The sequence below is a fragment of the Populus nigra genome, chromosome 18 (genome assembly GCF_951802175.1).
Source record: "Populus nigra chromosome 18, ddPopNigr1.1, whole genome shotgun sequence".
NCBI classification, from domain to species: domain Eukaryota; kingdom Viridiplantae; phylum Streptophyta; class Magnoliopsida; order Malpighiales; family Salicaceae; genus Populus; species Populus nigra.
Window position 1 is genome coordinate 7,292,908 of NC_084869.1, and position 26,345 is coordinate 7,319,252.

Here is a 26,345-nt window from a genome sequence, read left to right on the forward strand (position 1 = left end):
TTTTCTCAATATATGGTTGGTTGCATTTTATAGATTTCTTTCTTATCTTAGTGATTACATTGTCTATTTTCTTAGAAATGTTTTTAAGTAACTATCTCTTAAGGGTTTTTTTAGGATTTAAACAATCCTTTAATTGAATGAAGATAATGTTTGGGTAGAAACCTTCTCCACTCTTTTTGCCAAGGTTTTTTTATTTTATTTTTAATTGAAATTGATTATTGCATGAAACTGCTAGTTCATAAAGGATCATGCTTGATCTTATCTAGTACTCATTAAGGAAGATCTAATGTGCCTTGTGTTAGCAACCCAAAATGTTATTGGGGTTGTTGGTCAATGACCTCATTATGGTCTTTTTTGTATCCAAAACCTATTTTCTTAGTAAGGTGTGTATGGTTTTGCACATCCTTCCTTATTAGTGTGTTTAGTCGCTGTATTTTTCTAAATTGGATTTTGGATAATTAACCTTTCTTGTACCTATTTTATATCATCACTTTTATCACTAAGTTTGGATCATTTTTGTTATGGCTGATGTTTGTGCCACTTTATGTTAGTAGGTCTTTTAGGCCTAAAGATCTTAGTTTGTCGTTAAGTTATAACTTGTTTGGCTTATTCTCTTAAGTGTTCTTCTTTAAGAAGGGTGGTATGATAAGTAGGTCACTTGTATACCTCATAGAAAAGTATCTCCTAAAATTCTTATCCCAATTCTTTGGCATTATAAGGCATTATAATTATTGATGTACCTTTTTTTCATTAGTAGTATCCATAACTAATTCTAACCTCTATCTTGGTCAATCTAGCCTTACTTTTTGTATTTCTCCTTTACCAAGGAGTTTTATATTAGGGATAGGTACTATTTTCTCCCATTAGGGTAAAGGGTTATTATCCTCCTTCATTTGTTTTCCAAGAAACGAATATGACCAGCCTCAAGTGCCTTCTATATCTGATTCTTGAATATAATACAACTATTGGTGTCATGTCTCTATGAGTCATACCACTTATGTTATTTCTTCCCTCTAATCTCTTCAACAGTGGGGATCATGTGATTTTTAAGAAGCTTGATTCCCTTTATTTACACATTAACTAATCAAACATTTCTTCAACTCTTTTGATGTCAAAAGAGTATTCTTTACCCTCTTTTTAGTAGTCTTTTTTTATTTGTAATTAGGCTTTCTAGCTATGTGAAATAGAAGATATTTTTCAATCATAAACTAAACATAAGTGTTCATATATGAACCTTCTGTCATCTTGTAGCAAAATAATTCTCTAGAAGTCCCATACCTTTTTAACCTACTAATTACATCAAACAACTCTTTGAGACGTATAATTATTTTATGGATATCCATATTCTCATACTACCTTTGAAGTTTAAGTGACCTGTTAGCTAACATTACATGTAGCCTACTCTTTATTATCATCAATATGACATTGATATTCAATTCTAATTTCTTTATCAACATCCTCATCAAGGACAAGAAGAATTAGATTTTCAAGAACATGTATCTTTGATAACAACCTTAATTTTTTAGTGCAATTTCTATGAAATTTTCTCCTTCATTGATGTCAAAACAAGGCTAGTTTTTTTTTATGTCAGCAAATTGTCAGCCTGATGGTCGTCCAGATTAATTTAGTAACTAAGATGGCTAAATGGTTTCTCCTAAAATTCTTAAACTTCCCTATTGGTCAATCAATCGGTCAATTGGTTCCATCGACTGTTTGAGATATTAACGATTTTAACTGTTCATTCTATTAGGCGATCGACCAAATTAATTTGGTAACTAAATCAATCAATCGGTTTAAGAAAAATCATGTATTTCTAATATTCCATCTTTGATTATTACATTTATTAGTGGTGTGTCCTCTAGTTTTTACTTCCAAACATTGATATCATATACACTCAATTTCATTATAGGATCCATTTAAGTTTCAGACTTGTTTATGTTATTTATTTTAATTAGTTTGGGTTAGTTTTAGCTTGGTTTGAGTATTATTTAAATTAAGTATATGTGTCACCTTTTGGGGATACTAGGGTTACTTAGCTTTCTAGTATAAGTACTCTTTATAGGGAATATTTGATGAAAACAAATTTTGCAGAATAAAATATTACCTCTTTTGGTTCTTGATTGAATTTTAACTATTCAAATAATTGACTAATCTTTACTAGTGATTTTATACTTCTTTTGCTCGTCTTCAAGTGTAGGAATTGTGATTGGGTGGTTTATAGTCTTCTTGCATTGGAGCCAGTTTGCCATTTTGATAAGCTCAATTTCATACTCAAACTTAGATTAGATGGATCTTAGGTTCATGAATTTCATTAAGTTTTGCTAGGGTTTGCATCAAGGGTACTTAGGGATAACGAGCAACTACACAAAGCCAATAGTAATCCATGATAATGGATAGACCCATGAGGCCTATTCAGTCTAGAGCAAGAGCTAACCGAAGATGACCCAGATATTAGGAGGGAAGGACTCAAGGTAGAGTATACCATTTGAAACTGGAGGATGTGGGGGCCGAATCAGATGTTGTTGCAGGTACATTACTGTTAGAAACCTTACTAGTACATGCTTTGATTGATCCAAGAGATCGTAATTCATTTGTGTCATATTAGATTATGGATAAATTTTATATAGTGTCTTGTAAATTGAGTACAAGAGTAATGATTAGTACACCCCTAGGAGAAAACATAAATATTAATGATATTATAGAAGAGTAAAAAGTTGTATATTAGGGGTTGTGAATTGAGGGTATGTTTAATGCCTTTAGAGTTGTAAGATTTTGATTTGATTTTGGGTATGGATTGTTTCACCAAAACAGTGATTCTCCATGAGGTATACGGTAAAAGTGTAATGTTTAGAGGAAATAGAAAAGTAATACCCAATTGTATGATTTCAATCATGATGGTTAGGAGGTTAATTAAGAAGGGGTGTTTTGTTTACTTAACTCATGTGAGAGAACTGGAAAAAAGTAAGGAGGTAGATAAAATTCTTGTGGCAAGAGAGTTTCTTGATGTGTTTCTAGAAGAACTACTTGGACTACCTTTGGTGATAGAGGTTGAGGTTTTGATTGAAACTCTTCCATGTATGGCTCCTATAACACAATCTCCAAATATATGTCACCTATTGAGTTGGCTAAATTGAAAATCCAACTCCAGGAATTACTAGATAAAGGATTTATTCATCCTAGCACTTTACCCTGAGGAGCTCCAATATTGTTTGTGAAGAAAAAGGATGGCACCCTATGACTCTATATTGATTATAGATAATTGATTAGGAAGATCTTAAAGAATATATATCCACTTCCTCACATTGATGATTCGTTTGATCAACTTAAGGGAGCACAAGTATTTTCAAATATGGACTTAAGGTTGGGGTACTATCAGTTGAGAATAAAGAAACAAGATGTACAAAAGATAACTTTCAGAACGTGTTATGGATATTATGAGTTTTTATTTATGTTGTTTGGATTAACTAATGCTCCAACAATGTTTATGGATCTCATGAATCAAATCTTCAAACCATATTTGGATAAGTTTGTGATGGTGTTTATTGATGACATCTTGATGTATCCATCCTCCCAGTATAAGCATGAACAACATTTGAGGATTGTATTAGAGATTTTTGAGAGGAAATGAGTTGTATGCTAAAATGAGTAAATGTGAGTTTTGGTTGAATAAGATAGTGTTTTTAGGACATGTGATATCCAAAAAGGATATTTATGTAGATCCTAGAGAGGTGAAACCAATGTTAAAGTGAGAAAGGCCTACGAATATCATGGAAATTCATAGTTTTCTAGGATTAACTGAATACTACAGAAGGTTTATAGAAAGATTTTCCACTATAATTGCTCTAATGACTCGGTTGACTAGAAAGGAAGTTAAGTTGGAATGGTTCAAGGAATGTGAAAAAAGCTTCCAAGAATTGAAGCAAAGATTAACTTCAGCTCTCATGCTGACAGTTCCAGAAGGATAAGAGGGATTTATAGTTTATAGAGATGCTTTTAGTAAGGGTCTAGGTTGTGTGTTGATGCAGCATGTCAAAGTAATTACGTATTCTTCTAGGCAGTTGAAGCCACATGAAGTGAATTGCCCTGTACACATGATTTGGAGTTAGTAGTGTTGGTGTTTGCTTTAACATTATGAAGACATTATTTCTATGGGACCTAGGTATAGATTTTCACTGATCATAAGAGTTTAAGATATTTATTGTTGCAAAAGGAGTTAAATATGCGACAAAGAAGATGGATGGAGTTGATAAGAGATTATGATTGTATTATTGACTATTATCCTAGAAAGGCAAACATAGTAATTAATGCTTTGAGTCAAAAGATTAAGACGATAATTAGTGGGTTAATAGTTGGAGAGAATAGGGAACTATTAGAATTGGTTCGAATGGAGGCACATTTAATGGTAGGGATGAATGGATCATTATTAGCAAGATTGGTAGTACAATCGGTACCAAGAAAGAAAATATTGGATGTTCAAAAGAAAGATGAAGTATTAGAGAAAATAAGAAAAATAGTAGAATCATATTCAAGAACACTATTTAGTATTTTGAAAGATGGGTTGTTAGTAATAGGAATGAGGATTTGCCTACCTAATGACAAGGCCTTAAATAAGGAAATTCTAAGTGAGGAGTAATGAGTCCAAACTTGTCGTCATTCATCCTGGAAGTACAAAGATGTATAGGGATTTAAAGGAAAATTATTAGTGGCCTAAGATGTAAAGAGAGATAGCTGAATATGTGGAAAAATATGGGGTTTGTCAGCAACAAAAAGCAGAGTATCAATGACCTGCAGGGTAATTACAGTCTCTTCTACTGCTAAAGTGGAAATGGGAGGATATTACTATGGACTTTGTATTTGGTTTACTGAGAAGTAAGAAAGGAAATTATGTAGCATGGATAATTATAGATAGGTAGACTAAATCTGCCTTATTTTTATCGATGAAGAAAAGTGATTCTGTGGATAAATTGGCTAAAATGTATGTAAATGAAATGGTTAGACTCCATAAGGTTCAAGTGCCTATAGTTTCTAACAAAAATCTTCGGTTTACTTCTAGGTTATGGTTAAGCATTCAACTAGCCATGTGCATAAAGTTGAATTTGAGTACTGCCTTTCTCCTATAGACAGATGGATAGTCAGTGTAACATCTCCCATTCCAGGATAAAAACAACAATATCATGTCAACCGAAAAATAGAGTAATATATATATATATATATATATATATATATATATATATATATATATATATATTCATGGTTTTCATATTAAAATTTACCGAAATTTTGACGGAGTCCCCCTTATACCAGTAAGTCCCAAGTTATCGACATGTAACCTGTTTACACTTCTAATAACTCGCGTCTCATAACTTAATCCCGACCTAATCATCCTAGGTTTCAATTTCCACAAATATTCTCACACCTATCAACCACAATATTTATGATATACATTATATAACAAAATATCATTATGGATAGATAAAAAAAATATATAAATACATAGACATGAAATATGGTTATATGAACTACAGAGTTAAGTTCATTCAATCAAGTTTAAACATTAATTATACAAATTAAGTTATACAAATATTTTCATGTTTACAAAATACAAGAATATACCCCCTAGAACCTAAATTACAAGAAGGGAACATAAGCTAGGATCTTCTCCTGTCGTGCATCCAATGATCCTGAAACAAAAAACATATTATTGGAAGGTGAATATCACATAAGTACAACAACATGAATATTTAACAATTTTAATAAGGTAACATGTATTCGTAGTTTGTTCACTTCTCCCTTCTAGTTTTCATTAGAATCTCTTCCTTATTCAACTATTAATAATCATTCCCTCTTCCACTATTAACCTCCATTCTAGAGATCAAACATAATTATTTTTGTTTAACACATTACCGATACCAATTTCACTAGTATCATCATCATTACCCCGTAGGAGTCGATGCAAGGTGATCCCCTTACCTGAGATGCTAACATACACTAAATGTATGCTAGCCAATACGTGGTGATCCCCTTACCCGAGATCCTAACATACACTAAATATATGTCAGTCCAAATGTGGCGATCCCCTTATCCGGGATCCTAACATACACTAAATGTATGTTAGTTTACGCCTCAAATCACACTTCTTATATTTTCTTTGTCAGTGATAATTTCATCACTTAGCAATTCACACAACAACCTTTCCCCTTGAATACACATACATTTAGTAATTCACATTTCACATCGGTAATATATTTTAAATAATGGAATTTAACTAGAAGGTATAGGTGAGATCCACCTACCTGCAATAGAAGCTCCACTCGTGCTCCCCTACTGTTGTTGTTACACCACGTCTCTGGTCCCTCATGCAAATCACAAGTTCATCTCATAAATTTTCCTCACTCAAGGATATGTTTTATAATAACCATATCAACAATCAATATGTCTTTCTTTCAATCATTTCTTAATATTTTATGTTTTTCTCATTTCACCCATTAATTTTGTTGTTCTTTGTCCAAACCCAGTTATCATTCCTTACTTGATATTTAAACTGTTTCTGTTTAAATCTCGAATTGTCACTGTCTAGACATTGAACTGTTATTGTCCAACCTCTCCTCATATTTTTAACTATATCTAGAGTTATAGAACTTTGTTTCAAGAGAGATTGGCCTTGTTGGAAAGCTAAGATACGAGGCTATAAGTTCTCTGAACATTTGGACTGTTACTGTCAAACTGTTACTATCTCGTTTTTGAACTGTTACTGTCTAACCTCTCCTTAGATTTTTAACTATATCTAGAGTTATAGAACTCCGATTCAAGCGAGATTAATCTCGTTGGAAAGCTAAGACATGAGGCTACAAGTTCTCTTAAGAAAGGAGAACCTAATTCTGCCTTTAAAACAGTCAAAATTATTCATCAATAAACATATGGACCGTTACTGCTCAACTGTTACTGTCTTGTTTTTGAACTGTTACTATTTGACCTCTCCTCAGATTTTTAACTATATCTAAAGTTATAGAACTCAAATCTATAATTTAACATCTAGGTGACACGACCAAAAGATTGATGTCTTCTCCCAAGTGCAGGAGTGTCGAAGTAATAAATAACCCGGCAAGACCGGGGTCGAACCACAGGGAGGTTAAATGTATAAATTATAGATAACAATAATACAAAAGTAACAATAACAACAACAATAACAACAACAACAATAATAATAATGATGATGATAATAATAATAGTGAAGAAGAAGAGGAAGAAGTTGATGAGAACTTTGAGATAGAAGATTAACGTAAGGATTAAACAATGATAACAACAAATGTCAAGGTTAGAGGATCCACTAATGGTATTTCAAACAAGTATAGTATAAACCCTTATTATTCAATTGGAAACCACACACAAGGAGGTTCCAATCAGATTATAAATTGTTAACATGATTACATTAGCTATCTTATTCGAATAATGCTAATACTTGTAAATGTTGTCAGACATTCATGATTATAACTTATGTTAACAACAAATCAAGTTCCTTTCATAGCTCAGGTGTCGGTTATACCATACAGTATGGGCTATGAAAGTGCCAAGTATTTGTTGTACCAAATGTTATACAACATAAATCTAGATTAACCATTTAACAAGCAAAGTATTATAAGTGGACAAGATAACAAATATAAAGCATGTTAGTATCCAACATTAAGGTCCATGTTAAGTTTATATTATACTTATTCTTACACCATTAGTGTACCCTTTTCACCTTGACATAATAAACTTAGTTAAACATAATGAAAGAAAGAAACATAAATAAACAAGGAAAGGAAATGAAAAGCATAAGCAAGAGATTAATATAAGCAAAACTTAAGCATTACAAAATATAAAGAGAGAAAGCAAGAGCATGATCTTGATCTGAAAACCAAGATACCTAAATACATGGCAAATGCCTCCTTTTATAGGCCAAAATTCGGAACTATTGATTTGTTGACTAATTGATGAGTGGGTGGCCACATCTTGACTTGGTGACAATTCTTATCTTCTTGTCTGCCAAAAACGTCATTGATGACGTCATAATTTGAACAAACTTGAATCATGAAAGTTCTAGGAAATTGTCTCATCTTTCCAGGGTAAAAATTTGAGATCATTTGGACTTCTAGAACTCGAGATATGGGCTGAACACTGAACAGTGTCTGGGCTGCAGGACAGATTCGGACTTCTTCGTTGTTGTTACAATTTGGACTTGAAAACGGCCTTTTTAAATCTTGGGCTCCACATGAAAGTTGTAGGCCTATGTCTTATATTTCCATCCATATAAAATGGACCTAAATCCAAGATCTACAGCTCCAGATATGACCCAATTACCAAACTGTGTTCCAATTTGGACTGCACCAGCATCTCTTTGGCCATCTTTTTGTCCTTTCAATTTCAGTACTTCAACTCATCAATCAATTCTTTTATTTATGTGATAGGCCTGCATTTAAGATGAACATTTACCATAAATTAAAGGTATCTTATATAATTAGATATGTTATTATAAAACATGCTTTAGTTAAGGAGTTATTGATACTTTAAGTGCAAAATGATGATATAAAACCTTGATAAAAATGCACTTTTAAGTACTAATCACTAGGCATCAATTCATAATCAACTTTAAAACGACTCATAAGATCATGTTTAGAATACCTTACCCGTTATGAATCAATGTCTTGATCCCTCTTTTTTTTTCTAATGACAGTCGACCCTCCCCTCATCTCTTCTTGTTCAATTTTTCTTATTAATCCCTTACCCACCAGTGTTTATTCTACTTATAACCCTTAATCTTGGATGGGTTCTTGAAATTTTGGTGTTTTTCTCTTGATCTGTAAAAAAGGATACAAAATCTCCCTCTTTTCTTTCTTCACGATAGTTGCCGATTTGTTTTTTGGTAAGAAAGGGAGTATTTATGCACTATAATTATTTTTATTTGCATTTAGGCCCCATTTTCTTTAAGTATATTCGTTTTGCCCCCACTTCTTTTTAGTTTAGTTTATTTTCTTTAATTTAATCCAGCCTTGATTTTCTCGGGATTTACATTCTCCCCTCTTAATAAAAAAATTTCATCATTGAAATTCAAGTTACATACCTATGTCGGAGAATAAGTGCGGAAACTTCTTCTTCATCTCGAATTCTCTTTCCCATGTTTCTTTTTCTATTCGAGAGCTTCTCCATAATACTCTTACCAAGGGAACTCTCTTACTCCTCAACAACTTCTCATCTTGATCTAAGATCTTGACGGGCTTAGTTTTCATGGTTAGATCCCCTTTATTCTTTATAGGAACCTGTGGCAATACCCGTGAGGGGTCTATCTTGGCCTTTCGTAGCAATGGCATATGGAACACATTGTGAATCTTATCCAAATATACAGATAATTCTAATCGATAGGCAACGAGCCCGATTCTTTCCTTAATCTCAAAAGGGTCAATATATCTCGGGGCTAATTTCCCTTTTATTCCAAATCGAATGATGCCTTTCCAAGGATCCACCTTCAAAAATACTTTATGCCCCATTTGGAATTCCAATGGCCTTCTTCAGCTATCTGCGTAACTTTTTTTGTCTATCCTGGGCTTTCTTCATCCTCTTTTTTATCACCCTTTGGCTATTTGTGTAACCTTTTTTGTCTATCCTGGGCTTCCTTCATCCTCTTTTTTATCACCCTTACCTTGTCAGTTGTTAGTTGCACCATTTCAGGTCCCAAAAGCTTCATTTCTCCTACTTCCTCCAAACAAATTGGGGTATGACATTTCCTGCTATACAATGCTTCATATATAGCCATACCAATAGTAGTTTGATGGCTATTATTATAAGTAAACTCCGTCAATGGCAGGAGATCCTCCCAATTCCCTTCAAACTCCAGCACACAAGACCTCAAGAGATCCTCAAGAGTTTGAATGGTTCTTTCAGATTGACCATCCGTTTGAGGATGAAATGTCGTGCTCAGATTGAACTTTGTCCTCATTGCCTGTTGTAAGCTAGGCCACAATCTTGATGTGAACCTTGGATCCCGATCCGATATAATTGAAACTTGCACTCCATGAAGTTTGGTTACTTTATTTACATATTATTTTGCCAACTTATCCACCGAATCAGTCATCTTCATAGGCAAAAACAAAGCAGATTTTGTTAGTTGATCCACGACCACTCATATGGCATCATTCCCCTTCTTTCCCTTGGGTAATCCCTTCATAAAATCTATAGAAATATCCTCCCATTTCCATTCCATAATTGATAATGACTGTAATTTCCTTATAGGTTTCTGGTGTTCTATCTTTACTTGTTGACAGATCCCACATTTCGACACAAATTCTGTTATTTCCCTCTTCATATTTGGCCACTAGTAGTATTCATTTAAATCCCTATATATCTTTGTACTCCCTGGATGAGTAGAAAATCGAGATTCATGAGCTTCTCTTAATACTTCATCTTTCAAAGTCTTATCCTCAGGCAAATAAATTCGCCTACCCATAGCTATTAGCCCATCAGATAACATTTGAAATGATATCTCTATACCCTTGTTTACCTTCTTATTGATCCCTTTTACTTTCTCATCTGCCTGTTGAGCCACCAAAACCTTGTCTCAAAGCACATATCAGATCTTTAATTGAGCTAATAGTGATGCCTCGAGCCCTACACTTAGCCGCAAGCCCTTTTTTTTTAATTCCACTATACTTTTCTATTCCTTAAGCTCCATATCATTCATCATTGTTTTTCCCTTCCTACTCAAGGCATCGGCTACTACATTAGCCTTACTAGGATGGTAGTCAATAATGCAATCGTAATCTTTTATTAACTCTACCCATCTTCTCTACCGTATGTTTAACTCCATTTGTGACATGAAATACTGCAAACTTTTATGGTTTGTAAAGATTTGAACTTGTGTCCCATATAAATAATGTCTTTATACTCTTAAGGCAAACACCACTGCTGCAAGTTCTAGGTCATGAACCGGGTAATTCACCTCATACGACTTTAGTTGTCTTGATGCATAAGCAATCACATGCCCGTGTTGCATCAATAGACATCCCAGACCCTTTTTTGAGGCATCACTATATACCACAAACCCTTCTGTCCCCAATGGAAGGGCCAGCACAGGAGCAGAAGTGAGCCTCTCCTTCAGTTCTCGAAAGCTTGCTTCACACTCTTCTGACCAAACAAACCTGACTTTCTTGGGGGTCAACTTAGTTAAAGGTGATGCTATGGTGGAGAACCCCTCAATAAACCTCCGAGAATATCCAACAAGGCCCAAGAAGCTCCGAATTTCTGTCACATTGGTAGGCCTTTCCCATTTTAACATGGCCTCAACCTTTCTTGGATCCACAAGTATTCCTTCTGCGGATATTACATGGCCCAAAAATACCACTTCCTATAGCCAAACTCACACTTATCCAGCTTTTTATATAATTGATTCTCCCTTAAGGTTTGTAGCATAACCCTTAGATGTTCATGCTCAAAGTGAGAGTTTGAATACACCAAGATATCGTCAATAGATATAACCATATATTGGTCTAGGTAAGGTCGAAACATCTGATTCATCAAGTCCATAAACATGGCCGGAGCATTGGTTAACCTGAAAGGCATCACCAAAAACTTGTAATGCCCATAACAGGTTCAGAATGCAGTCTTTTGTATGTCTTGTTCCTTAATTCTCAATTGCTGGTATCCAAATCTCAGATCTATCTTAGAGAACACCCTAACACCCTTCAACTGATCAAACAAGTCATCTATTTGTGGGAGTGGGTACCTATTCTTCACTGTCACTTTATTCAATTGACGATAATCATTTCACAAACGAAAGGTGCCATCCTTCTTCTTTACAAACAATACTAGAGCTCCCTAGGGCGAGTTACTAGGTCAGATAAAGCCTTTATCTAACAATTCCTAAAGTTAGACCTTCAGTTTCGCCAATTCCATAGGTGCCATCTTATAAAGAGACTAGGCTATAGGAGAAACTCCTAGAATAGTTTCTATGGAAACTTCAATTTCTCTAACTGGAGGTAATCCAGGCAAATCTTCTAGGAATACATCTCAAAACTCCCTCACAACAGGAATACTGGCCAAATCTATGCTACCCTTTTCAAGCTCTCTTATATGGGCTAACCAAGCAGAACAACCCTTCCTCAGTAATTTTCTAGCCACCAAGACTAAGATTACACAACTTGGAATTACTTTTCTTTCCCCTTTAAACACCACTCTTTTATCACCTATTCCTTGGATTGTCACCGTCTTGGTGAAACATTCCATTTATGCCTTATGTTTACTTAGCCAATTCATGCCCAGAATCACATCAAAATTATATAGCTCTAACGGCATAAGATCTACCCTCAATTCTAACCCTCCAATATATAGTTTTACCCCTCTATAAATATCATCAATATGTGTATTCTCTCCTAGAGGTGTACTAATTATCACTCCTACACCCAAGTTACTAGATAACACCGCAAGTTATTCACAACTATATAAGATACAAAGGAATGACTAGCTCTAGGATCAATTAAAGCATAAACTTGTATCGTATCTAACTGTAAAGTACCTGGCACCATATCAGGTACAGCTCCTACATCCTTGTAGGTCATGTGATATACCCGACCATGAGTCCTCCCCTCCTGATTTCTAGGCCTCCCACGAGTAGCACTCGTCCCTGACTAGGTAGGCCTGATAGGATGATCGACTGTCACCGATTGTTGCTGGCTCCAAACCTCAATCCTTTGACCATAAGCTCCCTCGGTAGTTCTACGAGGACAATCCTTCTTCTTGTGACTCGTGTCCCCATAATAATAACAGCCTCTGCCTACATGCGAGCACTCTTTCCATCGATGCCCCTCACATCTACAAATATAACATCTCCCCAGCATCGCAGAGCAATCTCTAGGGTGTCACTACTCACACCTCTGACAAAATGGATATACTGGTCCCTTTTGCTCTATAGACCCTCCAGCAGTTTTGACTCCCTCTTTAGACTGTCATCCTCAAGCTCCTCTTCCACTGACCCGTCTAGATCCTCCTAAGCTCCCTCTTAGAGTGAAACTCCCGCCTCTTCTCTAGAATTGTCCTAATAATTGCTCACTCTTCTCTTTCTTTGAGAGAGGAGGTTTCCCAGTCAAAAACTTAAAATCTCTCCTTTAAACTCCAATTACCTGACTCTGCTCGACCACTAGTTTCAGGGTATCCCTTATTACCCTCTCCATACCCTAAGCAGCCCCGTACCAATTCCCGCACAGACTGAAACTGCATGGCTATCAATATCATCATGAGTTCCCGCCTCAGTCCATCACGGAACCTCTCCACCCTGTGGCGCTCTGTGGGAAGGTAAGTGGAGGTAAAAGCTGTTAAGTCCTGAAATCTCCTCTCATACTCCAGAACTGTCAAATCTCCCTGCCTCAAATCCAAACACAAATGTTCTTTCTCCCTCATATGCTCCCAAGAATAGTACCTCTCCTCAAACTCTTCACAAAAGTCCCTCCATCTCAATACCTCCCCTGATCTCATCTCTCTAATAGTCTCCCACCAAGAGTGGGCACTATCAACCAATAGCTGAGTCACGCAATCCACCAGTAGCTCCTTTGGCACCTGTATTTGATTTATAACTCTTTCCATTTTCTTCAGCCGCTCAGCAACCTCAGCATCCTCTTCGCCACGGTAAGTCATACAACTCATCTCTCTTATACCCTTTACCCATTGCCCTATGGTGACTACTCCCTCTGATCTAGGAGCTGTACTGGAGGCTCCTGCTACCATTCTTACTGCTACAACTCTCACTATAAGTTTCATAAAAGCAGGATCTAAAAATGGGTTTAACCCAGCTACCGGTTCCACTGGTGGGGGTATATTATCTCCTCCCTATTTGTATGATACCTCAGGCATGGAAACATCTGCCTGACGAGACAACAAATCATCTCGAAGTCTCACTAACTCGCCACCTTTAAAGTACACTGATGTTGTAGGTATATGAGAGGAGGTGTCTGCCAAGGGATCTTAGTCTGGATCACTTTCAATTCGAAAACTCTGGTCATTTCCCTGAATTGGGGATGGATCAGTCCTGGCTCCTTACCTTGTTCTCACCATCCCGAAACACATTTCAAAATCATATAATCATTCTTGTCCACGGAATAGCAACCTGAGCTCTGATACCAAACTGTAACATCCCCCATTCCGGGATAAAACAACAATCTCATGTCAACCGAAAAACAGAGTAATATATATATATATATATATATATATATGGTTTTCATATTAAAATCTACCGAAATTTTGACGGAGTCCCCCCTATATCGGAAGGTCCCAAGTTATCGACATGTAACCTGTTTACACTTCTAATAACTCGCATCTCATAACTTAATCCTGACCCAATCATCCTAGGTTGTAATTTCCACAAATATTCTCACACCTATCAACCACAATATTTATGATATTTATTATATAACAAAATATCATTATGGATGGATAAAAAAAATATAAATACATAGACATGAAATATGGTTATATGAACCATAGAGTTAAGTTCATTCAATCAAGTTTAAACATTAATTATACAAATTAAGTTATACAAACATTTTCATGTTTACAAAATACAAGAGTATACCCCCTAGAACCTAAATTACAAGAAGTAAACATAAGCTAGGATCTACTCCTGTCGAGTATGCGATGATCCTGAAACAAAATACATATTATTGAAAGGTGAATATCACATAAATACAACATGAATTTCTAACAATTTCAACAAGGTAACATGCATTCATATTTTGTTCACTTCTCCCTTCTGGTTTTCATTAGAATCTCTTCCTTATTCAACTATTAATAATTGTTCCCTCTTCCACTATTAACTTCCATTCCAGACTTTATAAGATCAAACATGATTATTTTTGTTTAACACATTACCGATACCAATTTCACTGGTATCATCATCATCACCCCGTAGGAGTCGACGTAAAGTGCATGACGATCCCCTTACCCGGGATCCTAACATACACTAAATGTATGTTAGTCCAAATATGACGATCCCCTTACCCGGGATCCTAACATACACTAAATGTATGCTAGTTATGCCTCAAATCACACTTCTCATATTTCCTTTGTCATGATAATTTCATCACTTAGCAATTCACACAACAACCTTTCCCCTTGAATACACATACATTCACTAATTCACATTTCACATCGGTAATATATATTAAATCATGGAATTTAACTAGAAGGTATAGGTGCGATTCACCTACCTGTAATAGAAGCTCTACTCGTGCTCCTCTGCTGCTATTGTTGCACCACGCCTCTGGTCCCTCCTACAAATCACAGGTTCATCTCATAAATTTTTCTCACTCAAGGATATATTTTATAATAACCATATCAACAACCAATAAGTCTTTCTTTCAGTCATTTCTTAATATTTTATGTTTTTCTCATTTCACCCATTAATATTGTAGTTCTTTGTCCAACCCTAGTTATCATTCCTTTCTTTATATTTAAATTGTTTCTGTTTAAATCATGAACTATCACTGTCTAGACATTGAACTGTTATTGTTTGACCTCTCTTTAGATTTTTAACTATATCTAGAGTTATAGAACTCTGTTTCAAAAGAGATTGGCCTCGTTGGAAAGCTAAGACACGAGGCTACAAGTTCTCTAAAGGAAGGAGAACTCAGTTCTGCCTCTAAGATAGTCAAAATTGCTCATAAACAAACATTTGGACTGTTACTGTACAACTCTTACTGTCTCGTTTTTGAACTATTACTGTCTGACCTCTCCTTAAATTTTTAACTATATCTGGAGTTATATAACTCTGATTCAAGCGAGATTAGCCTCGTTGGAAAGCTAAGATATGAGGCTACAAGTTCTCTTAAGAAAGGAGAACCCAGTTCTGCATCTAAGATAGTCAAAATTGTTCATCAACAAACATTTGGACTGTTACTGCCCAACTGTTACTATCTCATTTTTGAACTGTTACTGTCTGACCTCTCCTCAGATTTTTAACTGTATCTTGAGTTATAGAACTCAAATCGATAATTTAACATCCAGGCATCAATTCATAATTGACTTTAAAACGACTCATAAGACCATGTTTAGAATACCTTACCCGGTACAAATCAATGTCTTGATCCTTCCTTTTCTTTCTAATGACAGTCGGTCCTCCCCTCTTCTTTTCTTGTTCAATTTTTCTTGTTAATCCCTTGCCCGCCAGTGTTTATTCTACCTATAACCCTTAATCTTGGATGGGTTCTTGAAATTTTGGTGTTTCTCTTTTGATCTGTAAAAATAGATACAAAAACTCCCTCTTTTCTTTCTTCACGATAGTTACAGATTTTTTTTTGTAAGAAGAGGAGTATTTATGCACTATAATTATTTTTATTTGCATTTAGGCCCCATTTTCTTTAATTGTATTCGTTTTGCCCCCACTTCTTTTTAGTTTAGTTTATTTTCTTTAATTTAATATAGCCTTGATTTTCTCGGAATTTACAGTCAGAAAGAATGATTTAAATTTTGGTAGATTTATTAAGATCTTGCATGTTATTGTTTCAAGGGCATCATGAAGATTATTTATCATTGGTGAAATTTACGTACAATAACAGCTACCAAGCCATAATTGGTATGATACCTTATGAAGATTTGTATGGAAGGAAGTGTCGTACTCTTGTGTGTTGAGAAGAGGTTGGTGAAAGAAAATTGATAGGGCCAAAATGAGTATATATAACTACTGAAAAGGTGAAAATAATTCAAGAAAGAATGAAGAAAGCACAAGTATTCCTTAAAGTTGCACCATGGAGAAATACTATCCATTTTGGAATAAAGGGCAAATTGACGCCAATGTGTATATTGGTGATCCTTTTGAGATTGTTAAAAGAATTTTCCTGGTTGCTTATTGATTGCCCTATCTTCACATATAGCAAAGATATATAATGTATTCCATATGTCATTACTTTTAAAAGTAGAGTTAGATCCTACGAGGACTTTGCCACAACTTCTTGTTGAAATTCAAGAAAATTTAACTGTAAAAGTGTAGCCAATATGAAATTTGAATTGATGTATAGAGAAGCTACGAAATAAAAAGGTGCATTTAATGAGAATCTTATGGAGAAGCTCCCAATCAAAGAAGAAACCTCGAAGAGAGTCTGAAATGATGAAGAATTATTATAAATTATTTTTTCACCCACGATAAAAAATTTCAGGGACAATATTTATTTTCGAGGTCATTTTGGGTTGATTCAAGATATTTGGGCCAAGACAAGTGATCATACTTCAACAACAGATGAACACTTGATTAAAGTATGTTCATCTTTAATTAAAGAACTTTAATTAATGTTAATGGAACTTAAATAAAATTCAAAATAGAAAAGAGGGAGGCAACAAACACTAGATTTTCTTGAGTTGTGGTAGAGTTTTTATAGAGCCAAACATAAGGTTAACAACCTCTATTTTTAGGGACTTTTTGGGCTGCATGTTTGCATTGAGTTTTGGGCTTTGTTGTTTTAATTGTTATCAAACTTAATTTATTGTATTTATGGTTTTATGTTTAGACCATTTAGTTTTAGGTCTATCATTATAAACACACTTTTGAAAGGGAGTGTAAGGGTTCTAAATTTGATGAAGGAAATATGTGTATGTTTGAGAGTATTCTCCCACGTTGGTTCTCTAATGAACTTAATCAACTTATTAAAGAACAATTATCTTTGTAGCATTATCCTATACTTCTCGTTCGTGAATTGCTATTTGTTGGGTGCGAGTTTCAGATTCCAATAGTATTGGTGCTCAGGTTCAAGGCAATCTTTGTATCATATTTTCAAACTTGATTTCTTAGCTTTCCGAGAGTTGTATCAATTACATATGGGATATGTGTTCATGTGATCATGGGGTTCATATCAAATGACTTATTCATGAGCCCCTAAAAAATAGAAAGAGCATTAGTTAGCCCAAAAGATATAACTAGGAATTTATAATGCCTCTTAAGTGTCCAAAAAGCATTCTTTTGGATATTGTCTAGGATCATCTCGATGTGGCGGTATCCTGACCATATATCTATTTAAAGAAGTATTAGGAACCACATAGCTCATTGAGCAGCTCTTCCTCCACCAAAATAGGAAATTTTTCCTTTATAATTCTCTTATTCAAAGCTTTATGATCTATATGCATCATCCATGACCCTTCTAATTTTCTAACCAATAATATCAGAGAAAAAAATGATTTAAACTTTGCTCAATGGTTCCTAATTCTAAGAGTTCCTTCACAATCCTTTCAATTTCTTCTTCTAGTAATATGGATACATGTATGGCCTAACATTAATGGGAGAGGTTCCCTCCTTCAATGTTATGTGGTGATCATGACCCTTAAATGGGGTAACCCTTTAGGCTCTTGAAAAACTTCCTCAAATTCTTAAAGAAGTTCTTGTACTAGTTTGGGTTTGTTGTAAAACCCAACAAAAATTTCAGCAAAAGGCCGCCCTATACTAAACAAAATCTAGGGGAACAAACCGACCTAATCTAGGGAGGACTTGGAAAGGGAGGAAAACTAGTTCTAGGATAACTTAAAGAGGAATAAGAACAAAGTGGAACAACCCTTAAACACCCTAGCACATTTATGAGGGATATAAATACAAGGGGGAGAAAAAGAGGTGACTCTTCCTCTCCCCCAAAAACGATAGCAACCATTGTTGCAGCTGACCCTCTTTCCCAAGTAGAAACCAAACCAGACCAACTTGCATGCAAGCCCCCCTTTGAGTGTAGAGTGAAGATAGAGTTAGGAAACAAAAGAGGAAACCAAAGCCATGGAAAAAGAAGAAGAGTAAGAGGTCGGTTGGTGCAGTAGGAGAGGAAATTAGGAAAACTGAAAAGCAGAAGAACAAACCACCAAAACCTTCACAAGGGTTGTTAAAAATGTGAGGTAAGACTAATATCATCTCCTTGGCTGAGTGTTACCTCACGGTTTAGGAAAAGGAGAGGGGGGGAACCTGAAAATGGAAGGGGTATTGTTCTTGCACCTTAACTCATGAAATCATGATTAGAAGGACAGACCTAAGTAGAACAAAGAACAAAAGAACACATACACAGACCCTTTACTCAAGAAACATGAGTAATTTTGAATGTATAAACCTAGGGGAGGGCCGACCATAGTGAAGGCCGGATAAAATATGAGTTAATATGATGAAATGCATAGATTGTGACCTTGTTAAAGTCTTAGATCACGCTGGAACCAAAACAAAACTTATGCTTGTGTTAATGATGTGATTTCTGCATGTGTGATTGAAGAAATTGCATGAAAATGTGTTGGAATGATGTTATGTGCATAATTGTGTTGTCATTGAACCTTAGAAGCATGCTAAAGCAAAAACAGAAATCACACCATGTTAATGCCTTGATTTTGTGTATGTAATGGATGAACTTGTTTATTTAGGAAACAAATTGTTAAATGTATGAGCATGACATGTTGTTGGGAATATGATTGTGTAAGACTTGATGAAATGCATGCAAAAGATTGTATGAAAGGGGTAACTATGTTTCGGCCAAGAAAAGGAATCAAGAAACCTCACATGATGAACATCTTTAAAATGACATGAAATAGTATGGAAGTAGAACCTGTTATGTTTTGTTGAATTACTAGTAATTGTATTGATGAATTGGATAATACCATTAAGAACTTAAAGTGATGATTAGGAGATTCTTTTGAAGAATATGTATGTTGAGATTTGATTGTGCATTGTTGATGGTCTTGTGATAAAATTTGAATGCGATTAATTTTGGTATATGTTCAAACTTAGTTGGGGGTGAGTTATAAAGGGGGAAAGCTTAGCGTAGACCTTATGCTTAGTCGAGGGAAAGAGTAAAACTAGAAATGACTCAAAAGTCACTGATGATTTCTGAATCGGCAGCGACATGGTCTGCGTTGACAATTTCTAGGTTAGCAGTGACTCAATTTTCATCAACGATCTTTATATCAATAGTAGAATATGTACACTAACGATTCTATGCATCAACTATAGAACTGATTACATTGACGATTTCTGGGTCAATCACTACTCAATTTTTGTTAACGATCTATTTGTTAACAATAGAATATGTGCGCTGACGATTATATATGTTAGTCGTAGAACTGATTATGGTGACGATTCCTGAGTCGGCAGCGATTCAGTTTTTTTCAACGATCTCTATGTCAATCAAAAAAAATATGTGCGTTGATGATTCTATGCTTCAGCCGTAAAACTGATTACATTGATGATTTTTGGGTTGGCAATGACTCAGTTTTCATCAATGATCTCTATGTGAACAATAGAATATACGCGTTGACGATTCTATACGTTAACCGTAGAATTGATTGCGTTGATGATTCCTAGGTCGACAGCGACTCAGTTTTTGTCAACGATTCCTGAGTCAATAATGAGTGTGTGTGCTGATGAATCCAAGCATCAGCCAATGAAGCAGTTTCATTGATGATTTCTGAGTCGGCAGCGACTCAATTTTTGTTGATGATTTTCTAAATCGATAGTGAACATATTTGCTGACGATTCCAGACATCACTCATGCAACCAGTTTTCGCTGACAATTTCTATGTCACCAGTAAACAAGTTTTCACTGACGATCTCTATGTCACTAGCAAACCAATTTTCATTAATGACTTTCTATGGCAACAACAATTTAATTCGCTAATTAATTCCATATCATAAATGATTTAATGTTTGTGACGACTTTGTCATCGATCTGACCTAAGTCACTATAAAACTCAAGAATTTAAATGTTGGGATGCCGCGAGTGGCCACGTTTAAAATAAAGAGAAGTGTCGTGAGATGATGATGTTTGTTGTATGATTGTGTAATATGTGGAACACTTGAATATGAACATGTGTATTCTTGGAATATATATGATGATGGTTATATGGTTGATTGATAGGAGTATGCTGATTACGACCATTTGATATGTCAAGTGGTACAACCAGGATCGAACCTTGGACTGGACGAGACACTCTATAGGAGGAACATGTAGGTGGCTTCTACCCCCTTTTAGCAAAATGTTAATTTTCCAATATGTATTCTTTATAAAAGATCCATCACTAAGTTGTCGCAAATACTAAATTGATATAGAATGATTGAATGAGCAATATGATTAGCTTTAGTTAATAGTATCCTAAAGGGATGACCGAGATGTGATTGATGATTAGCTTCAGTTAATGGCATCCTAGAGAGATGGCCATGTTATGGTTGATGATTATCTTCGGTTAAAGGCATCCTAGAAGGATGGTCAAGTTTTGTTTGATGATTAATTACGATTAATGACATCCGAGAGGGATGTCCAGGTTTGAATATCGTAATTATCTTCGGTACTTGATGAAATGATATGGAATGTATTATGTATGTAAGAAGTAATGAAAGGATTATATTCTTCTAGAATATGAACAAAAGGTAACATTAATATTCCTTGGTTATCTATTAACATGTTTAAATTATTTATAATTCTTGTCTTTATCTTTGTACTATAATAGAAACATCGCACCAACAAAGTGCCTAAGAAACCCTATTTTACAGGTCTATATATTTTGAAAAGAACTATATATTCACATGTTTTAGATGTTATGTATTTGGTAGGAACAAATATACTAGTTGTATAGTTGTCATTCGACACTTTTGCATAAACTCGTAACAATAATAATATCAAATTAAGGATGTGAACTTATGCTTATGTTAATATGATGTAATGTAAACTTGTGTACATGTAAATATAATGTTATGTTGTATGTGTATTAAGTGTTTTTATATATGTGGAAATATTGAATTACACAATCATTCAAGTATTGTGGCATGCTAATGAATGGAACCTAATTATAAATTCTCAGGATGTTATTGCGAGAAGTATCGAGAACATACTGACTTTAAAAAAAAATTACCATCAATTTTGGCCATGAAAAATTAGGTCATTACAACTTCCATGCCATAAAATTTATAGGTCATGCTTTTGGCTATTCCAAGCTATACAAAGTCAAAGCTACTCTAAGCCATTAAAGCCATACAAGTTCCATGTCATACATGAGTTAAACATAGATACACATTCCCTATAACTTTATGTTTTTCCTTTTCCTGTACATTATTCCCGCCTCCTATCTTTAATAATTTAAGTATCGTAGGGTCTTCTATTCCAAAAAAAGATTGGTTTTAAAAAACAACCCAAATTAGAGACAAAGGTTCAAGACCATCACTCCACTAGCCTAAAATGTAGCTATAAAAGTCCTATTCCTTCCTAAAGTTTTTTCCCAACTTCATTAATATCTATTTATGTCATGTTTGTTCTTTTTCTTGATGATAGCTTTGTTCAAAATTTATAAGGAAATAATGAAATTTATTTCTTAAAAAAACTAAAAGGGCTTAATCTTTGTGGTTTGGAATAATGAAACGACCATTTTGCCCTTCTTGAACAAAATTAACAAACTTGTTAATTGGGGATGCTACGATCTTTTTCATATGATTCATTGGTCATTATCAGATTGAATGGGAAAAAATAATCTTTTATATTTTTAATTAGTCTTTTTATATTCTTTTCTATATAGTAAAATTACTTACTTACCTTTTAAAGCAAAAAATATTAAATTGGTGTTCAAGGGCCTTTTCGTCTTTTTCTAAGCATAATGAAATCATTAAATTACCATTAAAAAAAAATATATCAAGTAGGTGTCCTGAGCTTTTTTGTATTTCAACCTGGTTTTTTTAATTATAATTGGTTTGATAGAGGGACAATTTGGTATTTTAATAAATACAAAATGTTATTATAAAAAAAAAGTGGCTATTGTGTGCAATACACACACCAACATGTGGAAGATGCCTATACTATTCATGCAAAGCATGAGGCGTCTTCTAGTTCTAGAACGTCATTTGAATCACTTAAGCAACCTCTCCATTTCTTGGCGACACATGTAGTCAATGAACCTTTAGTTTGATGTCAACGGTCTTTTTTTTTTCTTTATTTTCTTTTTTTTTCTCGATTTTTACACCTGACTCTCTAATTTCTCAAAACAGCCCTTCAATTTATTTTTCCTTTAGATTTTGTTTTTGTTCCTTTTATTACTATTTTTTATTTTAAATAATTTATAAAATCAATTTTTTTTCAATTTCTTCCCCCTTCAGTTTTTTCATCTATTATATTTGGTTCTCATTATTTTGATTGTTATTTATTTTGTTTTTTAAATTTTGAATGATTGAGAATTTTGCTTCGTGAGTTTTTGATGTTTATCTTTTATAAGGTAATCAAATCTCATAACATGTGTCTCAAGTTAGTCTAGTTAACACGAGATGACTAATGTTTTTTTATTCTAATTTTTCTAATTGATTTTTTTTCAGTTCTGCCTTTTATTATTTAGTTTGCTTGAGAGTAACCTCCAATGTTTTATTTAATTTTTTTTATATAAGTTTATCATAACCTCATAACCAGACTATGAATTTGGCATGTTAATTCGAGTTAATTTTTTGTCTTTTTTTTTCAATTCATCCTTTAATGTTTGATTTATTGGTAATTAAGCTTTGATTTTATTATTATTTATTTCTCTCTATATGAGGTTATCTTGTTCTCATTCAGTTTTTTTTTTTGTTATCAAATAAGATCGTTGAAACATTTAAAAAATATTTAGATGGTATCTTTTTATTATATGACAAATATTTATTTCTTCTGATTAGTCATTGTTATTTTTTTTATTTTTTAATTATTACTAGCTTTTTTTATAATTATATTATTCAATTAACCAAACTTCACTTATTCGAATCAATGAAGTGAGTTCTAAATTTATTTATTTTTTGTTTATTTAAAAACATTATCATTAGTTGAATATTTTTGTAAGTTAAAAAATAAAATGTAAGACGGACACCTATCTAATACATGCTAAATTGAGGATCATCATTGCAAATTGATCAATTGATCATTGAAGGACTATTTAATTATGCATGATACTAGTGGGACTAATTTATTAATTTCAAGAAAGTAGGGAAAGTAATTTATAATTAACTCAGCTAACAGTAATACCCCACCGCACAAACAAAACAACTCTCCATCATCTGTTTTTTAGCAGACCTGAAAATTGCCTCTTTCGAATGAACAGAAAACAAATTAAGAATATGGCAAATATCTCCTTCCGTCTCTGCGGTTCCGAAACCAACACCGACGCCGACGAACAAGCCCTAACCATAGACCCTTATTTCCCACTCTTCTCGTCCTGTCTCCACGATGATCCCTTCCTTCATCAACCCGAACCAACCCATTTCAACATCCACTCTCTGGATCACAAAGACGACGACGCCGTTTCAGATCCTGAATCAGTTATCCTCAACTGTCCTGATCTCTCAGACCGCGAGAACCAGGTCAGTTTCGTTATGGATTTGTTTCAACAACGTGTCGAGCAGTCCCAACTACTTTGTCAAGATGTTGATGAGGACGACGATGTTGTTTGTTCTCATTTGGTCTACGATTCGCTTAAAGATTCAGATTTCGGTGTTATTGAGGAGAACTCTATATACAATTTAGAGCTTGATTTGGGATTAGGGTTTGGTTTAGATAGTCAAGAGAATTCTGGGTTTCAAAATATAGACGCTAACTATAACGATAACGATAACGATGTTGTTTATAATGATAGTAATGTTATTATTGACGACGATGATGATGATGATTACTTTATTGAGAGAAGGGTTTCTGGAATTGAATCATGTGAGGCTGAGTCTACTGTGAGTATTCATGCTAATGCAATCAGGGTTGTTGGGTTCGGGTCTGATTCGGATTCTGAGAATAACCAGAATTCTTTAGCTATTGATTTAAATTCTGGGGATGAGTATGGTTTGGATGTGACTGTAGGGAATGGAAGTTTTGGTGATGGTGCCGACTATGATGATGATGATGATGATGTCAGTGTTACAATTCCGCTTTGTTGGGATTCGCTTCAATTGGAGGATCATAGGGAAAACAATGAGGATTTTGAGTGGGAGGAAGTGGATGGTCGTGTTGAGGAGAGAGAGGTTCTAAGTATGTTTATTGATGATGATGAGGCATCTGTTTCACTTTCCATTTCACCTCTTATTGCTGCTCCTGAGGATCTAGTCAATGTAGAGAGAGGAGGATTAGATAATTTGGAGTGGCAGGTTTTATTGAATGCCAACAACTTGGACCATGACCATAATTCTGAGCCTTATTTCGGCGGTCATGATGATTATATTTATACAGCAGAGTATGAGACTTTGTTTGGTCAATTCATGGAGAATGAGAATGCAATGATGGGTCGGCCTCCTGCAGCAAAGTCTGTTGTTGAGAAACTTCCATCAATGGTTTTGACGAAAGGGGATGTGGAGAGTAATAATGCAGTTTGTGCGGTTTGCAAGGATGATATAAATGTGGGGGAGAGAGTGAAACAGTTGCCTTGCATGCACCGTTATCATGGTGAATGCATTGTGCCATGGCTGGGGATTAGGAATACTTGTCCTGTTTGTCGGTATGAGTTGCCAACGGATGATGCAGATTATGAGCGAAGAAAGGTGGCAGAAAGAACTGCTTCTGCTGGTCATCGTCTTTGATTGATAATTTCTTTGCTTATGGATGAATTTTTTTTTTTTTTTGAGCTGTAGGGTTGTCAAAAATGTAGATTTTGTTGTTGCAATGAGTTTGTCTCTGTCAGGATATGGGATTCCTAATTTATTATGGATTTTGGGTCAGTGTATAAGATTGTTTCCATTACTGCATTGTAATGTTTGGATTTTAAATTCTGACTCCCTATTCTTGCTAATTGGTTACTTTAGGCTCCAGAAGGCGCATCTTTTGCATATTGTTACTCATTTGAGGTTTCTGGTATTATGTTCGGGATTAGGAAGACCTTTTTGGCTTTTATATTCATTTAAATGGACCTCTATCTAGTTCACTTTGTGGTCAAAATAATAAATTAACGTTTATAGGAACTAAATTCTGATTATTCTAGTATGACGATAGCTAGGCATGCTAGCTGAACTACGGAATTACGATAGTTTCTATTTGAAGAGTTCGTATGAAAGCATTGAAGCATATTGCACTTTTAGTTCACAGGCATCTTCCTCCGTGAATTCCATTTTCTGGAGCAAATTGAGAGGGTAGGGTTTGAAGTGCCATTTATTCTTGTGTAGTGTCCCGGCCATTTATTCTTGATGAAGTGGCATTTTGGTAGTTCAGAATGGTGTAGATCATCAAGTGAATGTTTTGGATAGTATATAAGAGTACCACTGGTTGTCAAAGGATGCTGTAGCCAAAAAAAATGGATCGAAATCTTTTAAAAGGTCCAACATTAGTCATTAGATCAGCTAGTATGGCAAGGGAATTGAATGTGTTGCCATGATTAACTGAATGTCCAGTATCTTTCAATCTTGA

The 26,345-nt window shown here is 34.6% G+C and overlaps 1 protein-coding gene across 1 annotated transcript; it reads left to right on the plus strand.

The window, feature by feature from the left end:
- The first annotated feature begins 23,988 nt into the window (after positions 1-23,988).
- On the plus strand, positions 23,989-25,711 carry LOC133677787 (uncharacterized). Its single transcript, XM_062099908.1, has one exon. It carries the CDS (start codon positions 24,059-24,061, stop codon positions 25,523-25,525), a length of 1,467 nt encoding a protein of 488 aa, XP_061955892.1. The 5' UTR covers positions 23,989-24,058; the 3' UTR covers positions 25,526-25,711.
- Positions 25,712-26,345: the final 634 nt, after the last annotated feature.

Excerpts from the sequence above, each read along its gene's own strand:
- LOC133677787 (XM_062099908.1), top strand. The coding sequence starts at position 24,059 with ATGAACAGAAAACAAATTAAGAATATGGCAAATATCTCCTTCCGTCTC.